Raw genomic sequence first — 16693 nt, forward strand, 5'->3', positions numbered from 1 at the left:
TGTCTCTCGCCTCTCTTGATGTCACAAACCCAACCTGGTCGGAGTGTACTAGTGAGGGGATCCATTCTGAAAGCCTTATTGATAAAAACGTTGTGAAGATCTTCAAGTCGACATTCAGATAAGATATCGGCCTATAGTTTTGGCACAGCAGGGGGTCTTTGTCCTCCTTGGGTATTACAGAAATAAAGGCCCTTAATGAGTCCACCGGGGGGATTGCTCCTTCACCAGTCGCATTGTAAGCAGCTAAGAAATGAGGTATCAGAATGTCGCCAAAGGTTTTGTAATACGCCAACGAGTATCCGTCTGGTCCCGGGGCTTTGCCATTTTGCATTCTGGCTATTGCTAGTGTCACCTTGCCCCTCGATTGCGGTTCCTCTAGTACCCCTAAGGCTTCTTCCGGCAATTGCGGGAGGCCCAACTTCCGGATATAGTCCCGTCTCTTTCTAGGGATTGCCCTCTGGCAGAGTGTTGTCGCGGTAGGTTGTAGAGGGAGGTATAGTATTTGCAAAACTGGTCTGCAATCTCTTCGGTGGTGTGCACCTTAGTTCCTCCCTTCTTCTTAAGTTCTGGAATGAAGGTTTGTGCCCATTGGGCCCTCAAGGCCCTTGCCAGCAGTTTTCCACATTTATTGCTGTGTTCATAAAAAGTGCGTCTACATTTTGCTATGACTGCTTTAGCCCTGAACAGTGCCAAAGTTTTCAGTTGATTCCTTAGGCCCGTACTGCCTCCAGTGTCCTGATCCTACTCAAAAGGTTGGAAGTCTGTTGGGCCCTTGCTTTCTTGAGACGGGTGCCTATTTTTTATGAGGACACCCCTAATGGTGCATTTGTGGGCCTCCCAGACTATCAGTGGCGAACTGCCCATGTCCGTGTTTGAGGTGAAGAAGTTTTTCAACTCCCTGGAGATCTCCTCCGCTACCTCGGGGGACTGTATCAAAGTTTCGTTGAGCTTCCATTGCCATTGTTTGCTAACTGGGTCAAGAATGTCTGTGTCCATAAACACTGGGGCGTGGTCTGAGAAGGGGATAGGCCCTATGGAGGCTGATTTCACTCTGGTGAGCAGTGACTGGGGTAGCATCCATAGATCGATCCTAGTGTAAGAATCGTGGGGATGGGAATAGAAGGAATAGTCCCTCTGGGTGGGGTTCAGTACCCTCCAAACATCAACCAAGTGGAAAGCATGGAAGTGCCTCTTAAGACGTTTTAGGGTTGAGTATGAAACCTGGGACGCTTGCCTGGAAGAGTCCAAGGAAGGGTCTAGGGTAAAGTTAAGGTCTCCCCCCAGGACCACCGCCCCCTCCGACAATTCCTGCAGTCTAGTCAGTGTGGGTTTGAGGAAACCTATCTGTCCCGTATTGGGGAAATATAAGTTGACCAAATTCACCATGGTGTCACCCAGAGTTCCTTTGACAAACAGGGCCCTTCCCTCCCCATCACTCCACTGGTCATGCAGTTTCCAGGGCACCGTGGCCCGGATCATCATGCTAACCCCCTTGGACTTGGACTCGGAGGAGCAGCCTTGGAAGACGGTCGGGAAGTACCGGTCGTGGAGTTTCGGTATTTTTTCGGCTCAAAAGTGGGTCTCCTGGATTAAACATATATGTGCTTTGGAATGTCTCAGGTTGGATAAGACCATGGAACGTTGATGGACATAAGTCGGAGAGTGTTTGTGGGCACCATGTGGACTGGGCTGGAGGATGGGGATCTGGGGCAACGAGAGTGGGGGGGTGTGGAGGGGGGGATAGTAGAAAGGGGTGACTAGGTTTTGCTGTGGGGAGTACTACAGGGAAAGGAAGAGGGAGGTAGCAGAGGAGAAGTAGGGGGGGAAATGATAGAAAGAAGCAGAAAAGTGGTCAGACGGGCTCTGAGATGTCAGTGAGCCCTGTTACCTAAAACGCCCACGGCGTTTGCAAGACTATATCTTGATACACCCTTAGGGCTCTCAAACAGAGCCCCAGAGGGGTGTCGTCCTATTAGGGTGAGTGACTGGGCACAACGAGGGTCAGGAGCTCCCTACCCAGACCCATAGCATTAATTAAACTGTGCATAAAACACCAGCACAACAACAAATTAATTTCCTACACAAAAAAGGCCAAGCCAGCCTTTACTGCATCAACCCAGATGTTAGGCAGAGGACATAACTTGTGTGCCTGCGGAAGGACCCATACCGCCCACCAAACATCCATCACCGTTAACTGTGAGTCTCTGGTAAATAGAGCCTCGAAGGAATTCTCTGTAAGGTCATCCCAGCGTGGCAGGCGGCCGATATCCTCCCAGCCAGCATCAGAAATAAGCAGTAGGACAGTAATTGTTAAGGGCACAGGTATAGCCACGTTATAGTGGCAAAACAAATATTATTTCGTAGACAGCACCCTTATGCAAGTTTATAACATTCCTGTACATTCCCCTAATGTGTCACACATATCACAGCCCGGAGCCAACCATCCCGCCCACGCATCCAGCAAACCAATCACTGCTTAAACCACCTGGAGGGCCCACTGCCCATGGCAGCATGAGCAGGGGGGCTAACCAAAGACCAAAGAGGTGTTTCTCCCCAGTCTCCGACAGCTGTACCAGATGGCGCCTAGCACTGGGCTGCTCAAACCAGCACTCTGACATAAACCCCACTCCCTCCCCCCTCAAGGCGCTGATTGCCAGCAATAACTCAAGCATGTTTCCTGTATTCCCTGATTATGTTGAGTCAAGGTTTGCTAGCCCACATGAGGTCTCCCTGCGGGCCCCCTCTTAATTCACAACCCATGTCTGTGTCGTCTCATGCATTGGGGAGTCCACTGCAGGACTGTTCTCCTCCGAGTGCCACGGTCTCCCCCGGTGGTTCAGTCTCCTTTTCAGGGGGTCGCCGGCCTGGCTGTCCTCTGGGTGGCCCCCCTTCTACCTGGCCTGAGATGATAAGAGAATCCCCCCCAAGAGCACCGTGGCCACGGGAGAGGAGGGGGGAGGCTCAGGGCTGGTGTTGTTCGCCTCTCCTCCCACCCGGTCCGGCAGCGATTTGGGGGAGAGAATACTGAAAGCAAAGGAGGCGGCACACCCAGGAGGGGAAAAAGCCATCCAAGTTGTGCACACAGGGAAAATCATTATCTAGGTCCCAATGCTTGCGGTAGGTACTATCCGTCTCAACATAGCAGCGGCCTGTGTCCCCAACTCACGTATAGGGGCTGTCCATCCTACTGCTCCGAATCGCCTCCCCCAATCGAGGTAGGCTCCCTCTGCCTGTGTCTCGAAGATCGCCGGGGCAAACCCCTTAAAGCACCCTGGTGGGCTGGACGGTGATCTCTGCTAGATAGAGGGCTCAGCCAGTCTTGCAGCGGGAACGGTTCCATCCCGAGGAATCTGAATAGCTCGGGGAGGTCCACATGGCGTCGCAGGGTGAAGGAAGCACTTACTTTCCGGATCGTCGGTTGGAGGGGGAATCCCCACCTGTAAGTCAGTTCTGCTCGGCACAACCTTTCTAGCAGTGGCTTTAGCATAGCCCTTCTAATCAATGTAGAGCGAGCCACATCCGGGTATATTGAGATCTGCGCTCCTTCAAAGCCCACCGGTCCATTAAGCCTTGCTGCTTGCAGGATTTGTTCCTTGTGGCTGTAACGGTGAATGCGACATATTACATCCCATGGCCGATCCATGTCTGTGGGCTTTGGGCCGAGCGATCTGTGTACCCTGTCAAATTCCAGTGAAGCAGGCAGGTCTCCCCCCAACAGCTTATGAGCAATCGCCCGCACAGTCTCTACCAGATTCTCCGTGCCCGTTGCTTCTGGTATTCCCCGAAGCGGCAAATTTTTGCCACGGCTGCGGTTCTCCAGGTCTTTCGCATGCAATTGGGCCTCTGACAGCTGCTCCTGATGCTTCAGGTGGTCTCTCTCCAGTTGCGAAATACAAGACTCCAGGGACCCCACCGTGGCCTCTTCTCTGGTCAGCCGCTCGTCTATCTCCTGTACCTCAGATCGGATCTCCTGGAGGTCCCGGCGTTGCTGCTCCTCCACCCGGAGCACCAGGGCCTCCATGTCCGCCTTGGTAGGAAGGGCCTCCAGGTCTGTTTTCGTTGGGAGGGCCCGCAATAGTGCTCGGATGTCTGAATCATCTCCCAGTTGTTGAGAAGGGAGAGTAGTCCCCGCCTGGCTGGGTGGTGAAGGAGTCAGGAGAGCCGGGAGTCCCGACAAGGGCTGGGAGCTGGATACCAGTGGGGACGCCATGTTTTCCGGGGACAGCGACGGCCGGGCCTCTCTACGCGGCAGCTCCGTGCTGGTCTCCGTGTTGGGTCTGGATCATTCTGTGAGGTACCTGTCGATCTGAGAGGTCGTAGTCTTCTTGGCAGGTCCTTTGTTTTTTCCCCTTTTGCAATAGCTCATGGCAGGTTAAGTTGTGGCTGTTGCGCTGGCATTCCTACTCTATTTGTTGGGTCTGGTATCGGGAGCTCAGGCGTACCCCGACATTATCCGGCCATGTCCAGGCCACTTCCCCAGGGCAGCGATTTCAACATTAGTCAAAGAGTAAAGTCAAGCTGACCATCCCTAACCGGCCGGTCAGAGTGCTCCAGCCTCCAGAGACCGCCGACCAGTCTCAGGGGGGGGGCAGAGTGGTGAGCAAGGTGGCTGCCAGGTGAAGCAAGATGGCCTCTGTTCATAGGACCGGAGCCTTTTTTTCCCCCCTCGTGGAGGGGTGTAGATGGTATTCCCAGATGGCGAGTGGTCCTCAGGTGCCGTAGGGAGGAAGAACCGGTATCCAGGGGCCCCCTTATTAAAGTGACGTCTCCTTCGCGGACCCCGCCTACCTGGAGACGCGCTCGAAATTAGCGGACTTTCCTCCGCGTGTGTGGGCGAGTCCGTTCATTTCAAAAGTAGGGCGGATAGTATGGTGGACTTAGTACGCCGTATTAGTCCGCTGAAAAAGTGCCGTGTGTGGGCAAGTAGCCCATTCGGAAAGTCGGACGGACAGTCTGGCGGGAAGTCCGCCAGACTAAGTCCGTCAGATAGTCGGCTACGTGTGTACGCGGCATTAGATCCAAAGTTGGGCTAAGGGCTTGTTCAATATTAGTCCAGAGAATATCTGGGGACGGTGAGATCCAGTATCTGAGTTGGGTAAGCACCGTAGCTAAATAATAGTCTTTTATATCAATTGAGCCCATTCCTCCTACTATTCTATGTTTAACCAGGAGTTTCTTGGAGCACCTTGGTTTGCTTGTTTTCCAAAGATACTGTTTAAGAAGAGAGTTTAATGTTTTAAAGTGAGTATTTTTGAGCGGAATAGGTAGAGTCCTGAATATATAGAGTATTTGGGGGAGTAGTATCATTTTAAAGGATGCCAGATGGCCTAACCAGGTTAGGTCAGTCTTATGCTGTGTACACACGATCAGACTGTCCAGCGGACTTAGCCTGGCGGACAAACCGCCGGACTTTGAAGCGATGGTCCGCCAGACTTTCTGAACGAGCGGACCTGCCCAAACGCAACCGGACTTTTCTGGCGGACTAGGTCCACCGGACTTTTGGCGGGAGTCCGCCGTACTTTTGAAAATGAATGGACTTGCCCACACACGGAGGAAAGTCAGTTTTGAACGCGGCTCCAGGTAGCCAGGACTAGCGAAGTAGGTCAATGATACTGGCCCCCCACCCTATGTGAATGAGTATGGGGTACAATGTACCCCTACCCATTCACCTGGTGAAAAAAATGTAAAAAAAAAAAAAAAACAACACAAGGGTTCAAAATAATTTATTGCACAGCTCCGGGGTCTTCTTACATCTTGGAGGTCTTGTCCCCCTCTTCGGGGGTCTTTTCCCCCTCTTTGGTTCTTCTTGCCGGACCTCTGCTTTCTTCCTTTAGCTCTTTTACTAGCGGTGGCCCGGTCTTCTGTCGCCGCCGCCTCTTCTTCCGACTTCGGGGGTCTTGTCCCCCTCTTAGGTTCTTCTTGCTGGGCCTCCGTTCCTTCTTCCAGCTCTTTTACTAGCGGTGGCCCGGTCTTCTGTCGCCGCTGTCGCCGCCACCTCCTTCTCTTCTTCTTCCTTGAGATGTTGACTCAACGCTGTCTCTGGCCGCAATGACAGGGAGGTGTTGCGTGGTGACTTATATAGGGACAATGGGCGGGGTCATCGGGTGATGTTCCAGCCCCTTATGATGTCACAGTCCCAGAGGATTTTTAGTTGATCTCTGCTTGGTTCTCCGGATCAGCTGTTATTTGTAGTCCTAGGTATGGTATATCTGTTGTGTTCCATGTATATGGGACGTTTTGTTGTAAGTGGGATTGGAGGGAGGGAGGAATACTGAGATCTAGTATTAGGGATTTTGTGAAATTGACGTTATAGTATGATACCTGACTGAAATTGTTGAGAATTTTGTGTGCGGAATGTAGGGCAATGTGTTGGAACGTTAGAAAAAGAATTATATTGTCTGCGAAAAGGTTAATATTATGTGAGTTTCCTAATAGAGAGAATCCTGGAGTTCTCGTGGGTACTGATTTTTTCTGGCAAGGGTTCAATAATGAGGTTGAATATGGAAGGGGACAGTGGGCACCCTTGTCTCGTGCCATTTGTTATAAAGAAAGGAGACGATAATGTATTAGAGGTATATACTTGCGCTGACAGTATTGGGCCTGTAAAGCCAAACTTTTTAAGCATCTGTCTCATGTAGCCCCAGTGTACCCTGTTGAATGCCTTCTCTGCATCCAAAGAGAGTAGCAGAGAAGGCACTCGACAGGACCTTGCATAATGTACAAGGTCAATAACTCTTCTAGTGGCGTCTGAGGCTTGTCTACCTCTTGTAAAGCCTGTTTGGTCTGGTCCGATTAGAGTCGGCAGAACTGACGAGAGTCTATGGGCCAGTAATTTTCCATATAGCTTAACGTCAGTGTTTAACAAGGAAATAGGCCTAAAATTAGCAGGTGTATTGGGGTCCTTACCCGGTTTGGGGATAGTAACAACATACGCTTTCAGCAAATCGTCGGGGAAAGAGGCGGAGGACACTGCTTCTGAGCACATCTCTCTCAAGTAGGGTGAGAGGATCTCTTGAAAAGTTTTATAATAGCTATTCAGGATTTTTGTGATTCAGGTGATTTACCTCCGGGAAGGGTTTTGATTATTTTTCAGATCTCAGGCTCAGTAATCTGTGAGTTGAGAAAATCAAGGTGCTCCTGTGTCAGCCAAGAAAGCTTGAATAGTGGCTTCTAACGGTTGTGGTGTGTCATTTTCTTCCTTGAGGCTATAAAGGGAAGAGTAATATTCTGCAAATGCATTTGCAATTTCTTTTGTGTTGAAAATGTTGCTATTGTCCTATTTGCGAATGAGAAAAGGAATTTTTGTTTGTGCTTTATGTTCTTTCAGTCTATTGGCAAGGAGCTTTCCCGCCCGGTTACCTGCAGAATAATGATTAACCTTCAGATAATGTATGTGTCAAATTGTTCTATTAGCTTGAGCCTGAGATTCGAGTGCAACTTAAGCCCCGTACACACGATCAAACAATCCGGTGGAAAAGTCCGGCGGACAATCCACCCATGTGTTGGCTCCGGCGGACTTTTTTTACCCAAAAGTCCAGCGGACTAAGAAAGTAGATTTGCACACCAATCTGTCCGCCGGACTCGCATTTCGGCGGACAATTCGGCCGTGTGTGTGCTAGTCCGCTGTACTTTTGAAATGAACAGACTTTTCCCTCTCTGAGAAAAGTCTGCTCATTTTGAGCGCGGCTCCAGGTAGCCGGGACCAGTGAAGGAGGCATCGCTGGCCCTGTCACCTGGTATGGATATGATATATATAGAGGATGCTGGGACTGTGACATCATAATGGGCGGGGACATCATCCGGCGATGTCCCTATATAAGTCGCTGCACGCTGCATCCTTGTCATTGTGACCAGAGACAGCGACGAGGCAACAGCTCAAGAAGAGAAGAGAAGAACAGAAGAACAGAAGGCCAGAAGACAGCGGTGACAGAAGACCGGGCCACCGCTTGTAAAAGAACTAGAAGAAGGTGTGGTGGCCCAGCAAGAAGAACCAAAGAGGGGGACAAGACCCTTTGAAGAGGGGGACAATTCCCCAAAGTCTGAAGAAGAGGGCGGCGGCGGCGAAGAAAGCCTGGTTCCTTCGCTAGTAAAAGACATAGCAGAAGATAGCGGAGGAGTCCGGCAAGAAGACCCCCAAAGATGGAAGAAGACCCCCGGAGCTGTGCAATAAACTATTTTAACCCTTGTGTGTTGTGTTTTTTTTTTGTTTCACAGGTGAATGGGTAGGGGTACATTCAGCAGACCGGGGCATGGCGCAGACATCATGGCTCTTTCCTGAGTGGCTCTGTCACGAGTGATGCGCAGTTTCAGCAACGCAGTTATCAATCCTGATCATGTCTTTTCTTCTGCTTTCTTACAGGTAAATGACTTATCCATCTGTACACTCTACTCTACTCTGCTGAACTGTCATTGCTGTAACATATTTGGTAAATGACTTATCCATCTGTACACTCTACTCTACTCTGCTGAACTGTCATTGCTGTAACATATTTGGTAAATGACTTATCCATCTGTACACTCTACTCTACTCTGCTGAACTGTCATTGCTGTAACATATTTGGTAAATGACTTATCCATCTGTACACTCTACTCTACTCTGCTGAACTGTCATTGCTGTAACATATTTGGTAAATGACTTATCCATCTGTACACTCTACTCTACTCTGCTGAACTGTCATTGCTGTAACATATTTGGTAAATGACTTCTACTGTCATATCTTTAAACTTCCATATTTAATGCTAGCTATATAACAACCACACTACAATAGCAACATTACTGGTTACTGGTGACTGATTCTAAACCCCATGTACTTCTCTTGATCATTGAAGCAATTAGCTTTACGACCCTAGTCTGTGTCTGGTTTTGGACATCTTCTCTCCCATATTCAGGTGTCTTAAATCAGACCCTATGATGACCAATAGAGAAATGCATGCCTTCTCACTCTCCCTATAAATTGAAATCATTCTATGGGGTGGCGCAGACATCATGGCTCTTTCCTGAGTGGCTCTGTCACGAGTGATGCGCAGTTTCAGCAACGCAGTTTAACGAAAGCAGGATAACTAGAACTGGATGAAGACACAACAAGAACTCTGCAAGACAACAAGCAAACCAGCATTTCTCATTTATTTTGTATCAAGTCAGATTCCCACTCTATCTAGTATGATGCTCCTCATTCTCTTCCTTCTCACATCAGTGTCTTCTATCCTCAAATTCTCCTTACTCTATCCCTCCCCTCTACCCTGCAGCATGCACATATCACCCTCACTCCTGCCCTCTCCCTACTACTGCACCCATCATCTCCTGCATTTGCTGCATCCATATGCTGGCATAAACTCCAAAGCCACGAGACACATGCACTCATGCTCATCTCACTCCCATCTTGTGTTCCTCACCCTCCTCCTTCTCCTAGTCTCAGGTGACATTTCTCCTAATCCTGGGCCGCCACTCTCAAACTGCAAGCCACATCTTCAAAACCCCTCCCCCTCTGGCAACCACCGCAATCCACTTAATTTAGTTTCTATCCCCCTGCTTCCTCAAAGCAGCCCCCTATCTCATGCGCCCTTTGGAATGCCCGCTCCATCTGTAACAAGCTAACATCTGTACATGACCTCTTCATCTCTCATAGCTTCAACATACTTGCCATAACTGAAACCTGGCTTCAAAATTTGGACTCAGCTTCTCCTGCTGCCCTCTCCCATGGTGGTCTCCATTGGACTCACTCCCCCAGACCCAATGGACAGAAAGGAGGTGGAGTTGGATTGCTCCTATCCCCACAATACACCTTCCAAGTCCTTCCCATCCCGCCCTTTCTTTCCCTCTCTTCTTTCGAGATGCACTGTATTCGCCTGTTTTCTCCTATTTCTCTGAGGATTGCAGCAATTTATCGGCCTCCTGGACCGGTGTCACGCTTTCTTGATGACTTTGCTGCCTGGCTACCCTACTTTCTCTCCTCTGAAATACCCACCATCATTCTTGGTGACTTTAACATTCCTATCAACGTTAACAACCCAACTACAGCTAAACTTCTTGACTTAACCTCATCTTTTGACCTAACCCAATGGTTACATATTTCCACTCACTCTAATGGTAATACCCTTGACCTTGTATTCTCTCATCTCTGCAACCCTAGCAACCTCACAAACACCCCCTTTCCTCTCTCTGATCACAACCTCATTAGTTTCACTGTATCTTTGTCTCCAACCACCCATCCTTCCAAGCAGCAAACTATCACTTGTAGAAACCTTCGCCACCTTAAGCCTTCTCTTCTCTATTCTGCTACTGACCACCTATATGATATAATCTCTCCCCTGTCCTGTCCTGACCTTGCCATCTCTGTCTACAACAGTTCACTCTCTTCATCACTAGATGCACTTGCTCCTCTAACCACACGCAGAATCAGGCCCCAACCATTACAACCCTGGCAAACTGACAACACTAGAAATCTCAAGAGACGTTGTCGTGCTCTTGAACGGCTGTGGCGTAAAACCACCATATATAAATCTGCCCTTCTAAAATACAATTCCTGCCTCCATGCTGCCAAACAAGCCTACTTTGTATCTCTTATTAATACGTTGTCATCCAATCCTCGTCGGCTCTTCTCAACTTTTAACTCTCTGCTTCGTCCCCCACCCCCTCTACCCACGAACTCACTCACTGCCCAAGAGATTGCCAATCACTTCAAAGACAAGATTGATGCAATTCGCGAGGACACCTCCGCTGTGCGTACATCTTCCCCACCCAACATACCTGGCCCAATAGCACATTCAACACTCTCCTCTTTTGAATTGGCTACTACTGAAGAGGTTGCAAAACTTTTCTCAGATGCTCACCTAACCAATTGTCCCTTGGACCCTATTCCCTCACAACTATTAAGGTCACCCTCTAATTCTATCCTATGCTCCCTCACTCACATCTACAATCTCTCCCCCCTTTTAAGTGGCTCCTTCCCCTCCCCTCTAAAACATGCGCAGTTCACCCCCATACTTAAAAAACCCTCTCTGGACCCCACCAACCTGAACAACTTAAGACCTATCTCATTGCTCCCATTCACCTCTAAACTTCTAGAACGCTTAGTCTACAACCGCCTTAGCTCCTACCTCAGTGAAAATAACCTTCTTGACCCATTACAGTCTGGCTTTCGCTCTCAGCACTCCACAGAAACTGCCTTACTAAAACTCACTAACGATCTACTAACTGCTAAAACCAACAGCCAGTACTCCATACTCCTACTACTTGACCTCTCTGCTGCCTTTGATACTGTTGACCACCCGCTCCTCCTCAATAAACTACATTCCCTTGGCCTCCAAGATTCTGCGCTTTCCTGGTTCTCTGCCTATCTATCACAGCGCTCCTTCAGTGTCACCTACAACTCTGTATCCTCCTCTCCATTGCCCCTTTCTGTGGGGGTCCCCCAAGGCTCTGTTCTTGGACCCCTTCTCTTCTCTATTTATACCTCCTCCCTTGGTCACCTGATAACCGCCCATGGCTTCCAATACCACTTATACGCCGATGACACCCAAATCTATCTGTCTACTCCTCACCTCACTCCTTCAGTCTCCTCTCGCATTACTAACCTGCTAACTGACATATCAGCATGTATGTCACACCATTTCCTTAAACTAAACCTCTCTAAAACTGAGCTATTAATAATCCCCCCTGCACATGCCCCCCTCCATGACTTTTCCATCAAAATCAACAATGCAACCATCAGGCCCTCCCCTCACGCCAGGGTACTAGGTGTAACCCTAGACTCTGACTTGTCATTTCAGCCCCAAGTCCAATCGTTGTCAAAAGTTTGTAGATTTCACCTCCGTAACATCTCTAAAATTCGCCCCTTTTTAACAATTAAAACTACCAAGATCCTCATTCACTCCCTTGTTATCTCTCGTCTTGACTATTGCAACTCCCTTCTCATTGGCCTGCCTCTCCATAGGCTATCTCCTCTTCAGTCTATCATGAATGCTGCTGCCAGACTTATCCACCTTACCAACCGCTCAGTGTCTGCCAACCCTCTCCTCCAATCCCTACACTGGCTCCCAATCACCCAGCGAATTAAATTCAAAATACTAACCACCACATACAAAGCCATTCACAACTCTGCCCCGAGCTACATCACCAATCTTGTCTCCAAATATCACCCAAACCGTCCCCTCCGTTCTTCTCAAGACCTCCTACTCTCAAGCTCTCTCGTCTCCTCCTCCCACACTCGTCTCCAGGATTTCTCCAGAGCCTCTCCAATCCTCTGGAACTCGCTACCTCCACTGGTCCGGCTATCCCCTACTCTTGCTACCTTCAGACGATCCCTGAAAACTCATCTATTCAGGGAAGCCTATCACGTCTCAAACTAATCTCCTACCACTTCCATAAACTCATTCCCAACAGTTATAACCTTCTGTACCACCTGCCCCACCCTTTTAGATTGTAAGCTCTTCTGAGCAGGGTCCTCTTAATCCTCTTGTATTTAATTGTATTGTAACTGTATTGTCTCCCTTTTATATTGTAAAGCACTGCGTAAATTGCTGGCGCTATATAAATCCTGAATAATAATAATAATAATACCCCATACCCATTCACATAGTGTGGGGGGCCGGGATCCGGGAGCCCCCTTTTTAAAGGGGTTTACGGATTCCGATAAGCCCCCCGCCCGCAGACCCCGACAACCAACAGCCAGGGTTTTCGGGAAGAGGCCCTTGTCCTCATCAACATGGGGACAAGGTGCTTTGGGGTCTGGGGGCTGTGTGACCCCCCCTTCCCCAAAGCACCCCCCATGTTGAGGGCACGCGGCCTGGTACGGTTCAGGAGGGGGGGGCACTCGCTCACCCCCACCCCCTTTCCTGACCGGCTGGGTAGCGTGCTCGGATGAGGGTCTGATATGGACCTGGGGTGGGACCCCCACACCGTTTTTTCGGCGTAGGGATTCCCCTTTAAGTCCATACCAGGTGACAGGGCCAGCAATGCTTCCTTCGCTGGTCCCGGCTACCTGGAGCCGTGCTCAAAATGAACGGACTTTCCTCCATGTGTGTGGGCGAGTCCGTTCATTTCAAAAGTACAGCGGATAGTCCGCTGGACCTAGTCCACCGCAAAAGTACCGTGTGTGGGCAGGTAGCTCGTTCGGAAAGTCCGGCGGACAGTCCGGCGGTTTGTCCACCAGACCCCAAAGTCCGCCGGATAGTCTGATACGTGTGTACGCAGCATTAGTCAATCTATTAGTTATAATATGGTCTGGGGTGTTCTTATTTTGGATCTCAAGAGACTTAATATCGGCAAGGAGGGTATCTATTTCTTGTGTCCTCCGCCTCTTCGCCCGCGATGCCATCTGAAACAGTATGCCTATAATAAATGCCTTATGGGCACACCATAATGGAAAACGTTTTTTCACCGAATCCACATTATGAACAAAGAATTCTTTTAAATTCTTAGTGATCAGAGCAATCTGTGAGGTCTGTTGAAATAGACGAGGGTTAGCTCGCCAGATGTAAGCCGGTTCCACATTGGGTCTCCCGTCCATCACAATGGGCACTGGGGTGTGGTCTGACCATGTAATGTCATGGATGGTAGACGAGGAGACCCTCTGCAGCAGGACTCTATCCACTATCACTATATCAATACAGGGGTATGAACCATGTCTGGAGGAGTGAAAGGTGTAATCCAGCTCAGTAGCGTGTTGACACCTCCACACATCGTACATCTCCTCTACATGGAACAGTGGTTGCAATGAGGGCAAGGGTCTTTTTGCAGTAGATTTTGTGTCCACCGCATAGTCTGCCGTGAGGTTGTAATCACCACACATAATGACCAAACCTTTTTTAATTAAGTTAACCTTACGGAACTGTTTCCTCATGAAGCGGAGTTGGTGGGCATTAGGCGCGTATAAGTTCATTGTTGTATATAAGCAGTTATTGACTTCTCCTACCAATATCAAATATCTACCTTCAGGGTCAGAGTGTGCTACCTGTAGGGAGAGGGTCATTGAGTCCTTGATTGCTATTAACACACATTTCTGTTTTTTGGGTGCCGATGCTGTGTATATATGAGGGAATCTCCTGTGTTGAAACTTAGGGGTTGAGGAGATTTCCCAATGTGTCTCCTGTATGCACAGAATGTCTGTCTGTAGGTTAAGAGCTTCCCTCTAAACTATTGCTCTTTTGGCCGGATGGTTGGTCAGTGTATGTGTCAGGTAGGTAGGTCAGTGTGTGTGTAATGGCCAGGTAGGTGGGTTAGTGTAAGTGTAATGGTCAGGTGGGTCAGTGTATGTGTCAGGTAGGTTGATAAGTGTATTGTCAGGTAGGTAGGTCAGTGTATGTGTGTGTAATGGTCAGGTAGGTCAGTGTGTGTCAGGTAAGTAGGTCAGTGTGTGACTGTAATGGTCAGGTAGGTGGGTCAGTGTATGTGTAATGGTCAGGTAGGTCAGCGTATGTGTGAGGTAAGTGGGTCAGTGTATGTATCAGGTAGGTAGGTCAGTGTGTGTGTAATAGTCGGGTGGGTCAGTGTATTGTGTCCGGTAGGTGGGTCAGTGTATGTGCAATGGTCAGGTAGGTGGGTCAGTGTATGTGCAATGGTCAGGTAGGTGGGTCAATGTATGTGTCAAGTAGGTGGGTCAGTGTATGTGTAATGGTCAGGTAGGTGGGTCAGTGTATGTGTAATGGTCAGATAGGTGGGTCAGTGTATGTGTCAAGTAGGTGGGTCAGTGTATGTGTAATGGTCAGGTAGGTCAGTGTATGTGTCAGGTAGGTAGGTCAGTGTGTTGTGTCAGGTAGGTGGGTCAGTGTATGTGTAATGGTCAGGTGGGTCACATATTGCAAAGGGGGTGGGGTCATGGGCGGGGCCAATAGGGAAGCGGCAAAATGAGGTTTCGTCTAGGGTGTGAAAAATTCTTGCACCAGCCCTGCTTCTGTTGGACCAGTTGCCATACTCACAGGCCGTACATTGGCCATTTTTTATTGAAGCGGCTGATGTCGCCCGACATTCAGCCTGTGTGTACTAGGCTTAAGGACGATACACACAGAAAGGAGACTGTTGAGTTTTTAATGTCATTAGCAGTGACTGGCATGTAAAAAGGGATATTTCTAAGAAGGGTCCATTAAGTAGCTAAGAACCCATTCTTAGATCAAGAAACCTCTAGAGGTCATAACGCAGACATTTTAACAAAAACAAAACACAGTTTAAGTGGAGTTGTAAGAGGTACCATGGAATGAAGGTCTGAAGGGTGGAAGCCTTCTTTAGGAACCTAATTTGATCAATTGAACTCTAATACCAATTTATTATTAAGCATGGCTTCAGTACGGTAGAAGGCTAATATTTGGATACCAGTGCAAATCAAGTTCTCTACAAGTTTAAACAGATATATTTTAATAATTTAACTTTTACCAAAAGTTTTGAATAAAAGACCTTTTGTTTATATACAACATCTTTAAATTGTCTTTAATCTCTTTATTCCTCAAGCTGTATATGAAAGGGTTTACAAAGGGAGTAAACACTGTATACAACAAGGACATTATCTTACTGATCATTTGTGATTGTCCTTTCTTTGGAATCAGATACATGGCAATCAGGGTTCCATAAAATATAAACACAACAGTGAGATGGGAGCTACAAGTGGAAAAGGATTTAATTCTTCCCGAAAAGGAGGATATCTTTAATATTGTTAAAACAATGTAAGTATATGAAACCACTATCACTAGGAAGGGGAATATTAGCACAGGAAAGCACAACAAGGTCATTTCCATTTGAACTGTGGATATATCTGAACAAGAAAGTTCCACAAGAGGATTGAAATCACAAAATAAATAGTCAATAACATTTGACCCACAGAATTCTAGTTGACTTAGTTCAAGTGTTGGTATTAATCCTATAGAACAGCTGAAAAGCCAGGATGCAAGAACTAATTCAATGCAAAGTGATTGTTTCATAATGGAGGTATAATGCAGAGGAGAGCAGATGGCCAGATAGCGGTCATAGGACATCACTGTCAGAAGGAAACATTCAAATGTTTCTATTGTCCCATAGACATAATACTGAGTGATGCAACCAACAAAGGATATGGAGGTCCTCTCATGTAGAATAATATTTAACATGTTAGGAGAAATACCTGTGGTCAACATGATGTCAGAGATAGAGAGTTGGGAGAGGAAGAAGTACATGGGAGAATGAAGGGTCTTGCTGTAATATATCAGAATGATTGTCAAAAAGTTTCCAAATATTGTCACCATGTATATAATAAGGACCAAGGTGAAGAGCAGCAGATTATATACAACATTGTTATTGAATCCCAAAAATAAGAATGCAGTGTGTGCGGTCTGTGTGGAAGCAGAAAATATTTAAATGACTTTTTTTTTATGTATTAACCATAGCAGAACAAATATGTGTTGACTTTGCAAAATGATAGCAAATAAGGTGAACCTGGAAAAAATAAATAAAATACATTTTTTTTTCTTTTTAACACTAATATTTGGTTGATTGAAGTAACCTTGGCTTCATCCTTTTTAATAAGCTCAATAAATGTATTGTTTGCCAATTTGGACATTCTCTATTTTGTAGTTATTTATTTATAGTTATTTTGTAGTAAATTTTTCATACACGAAAGTGAGTACACCCCTCATATTTTTGTAAATATTTCCTTCTATCTTTTCATGTAACAACACCGAAGAAATGACACTTTGCTACACTGTAAAGTACTGAGTGTTCAGCTTGCAT

The 16693-nt window shown here is 47.6% G+C and overlaps 1 protein-coding gene across 1 annotated transcript; it reads right to left on the minus strand.

Moving 5' to 3' along the window:
* Nucleotides 1-15363: 15363 nt before the first annotated feature.
* LOC143964061 (olfactory receptor 1468-like) lies at nt 15364-16390 on the minus strand. Its single transcript, XM_077473768.1, has one exon. The coding sequence runs from the start codon at nt 16207-16209 to the stop codon at nt 15364-15366; it is 846 nt and encodes a 281-aa protein (XP_077329894.1). The 5' UTR covers nt 16210-16390.
* Nucleotides 16391-16693: the final 303 nt, after the last annotated feature.

Source organism: Lithobates pipiens, unplaced genomic scaffold (genome assembly GCF_037356315.1).
Source record: "Lithobates pipiens isolate NorthernLeopardFrog02 unplaced genomic scaffold, aLitPip1_a1.2 Scaffold_8, whole genome shotgun sequence".
NCBI lineage: Eukaryota > Metazoa > Chordata > Amphibia > Anura > Ranidae > Lithobates > Lithobates pipiens.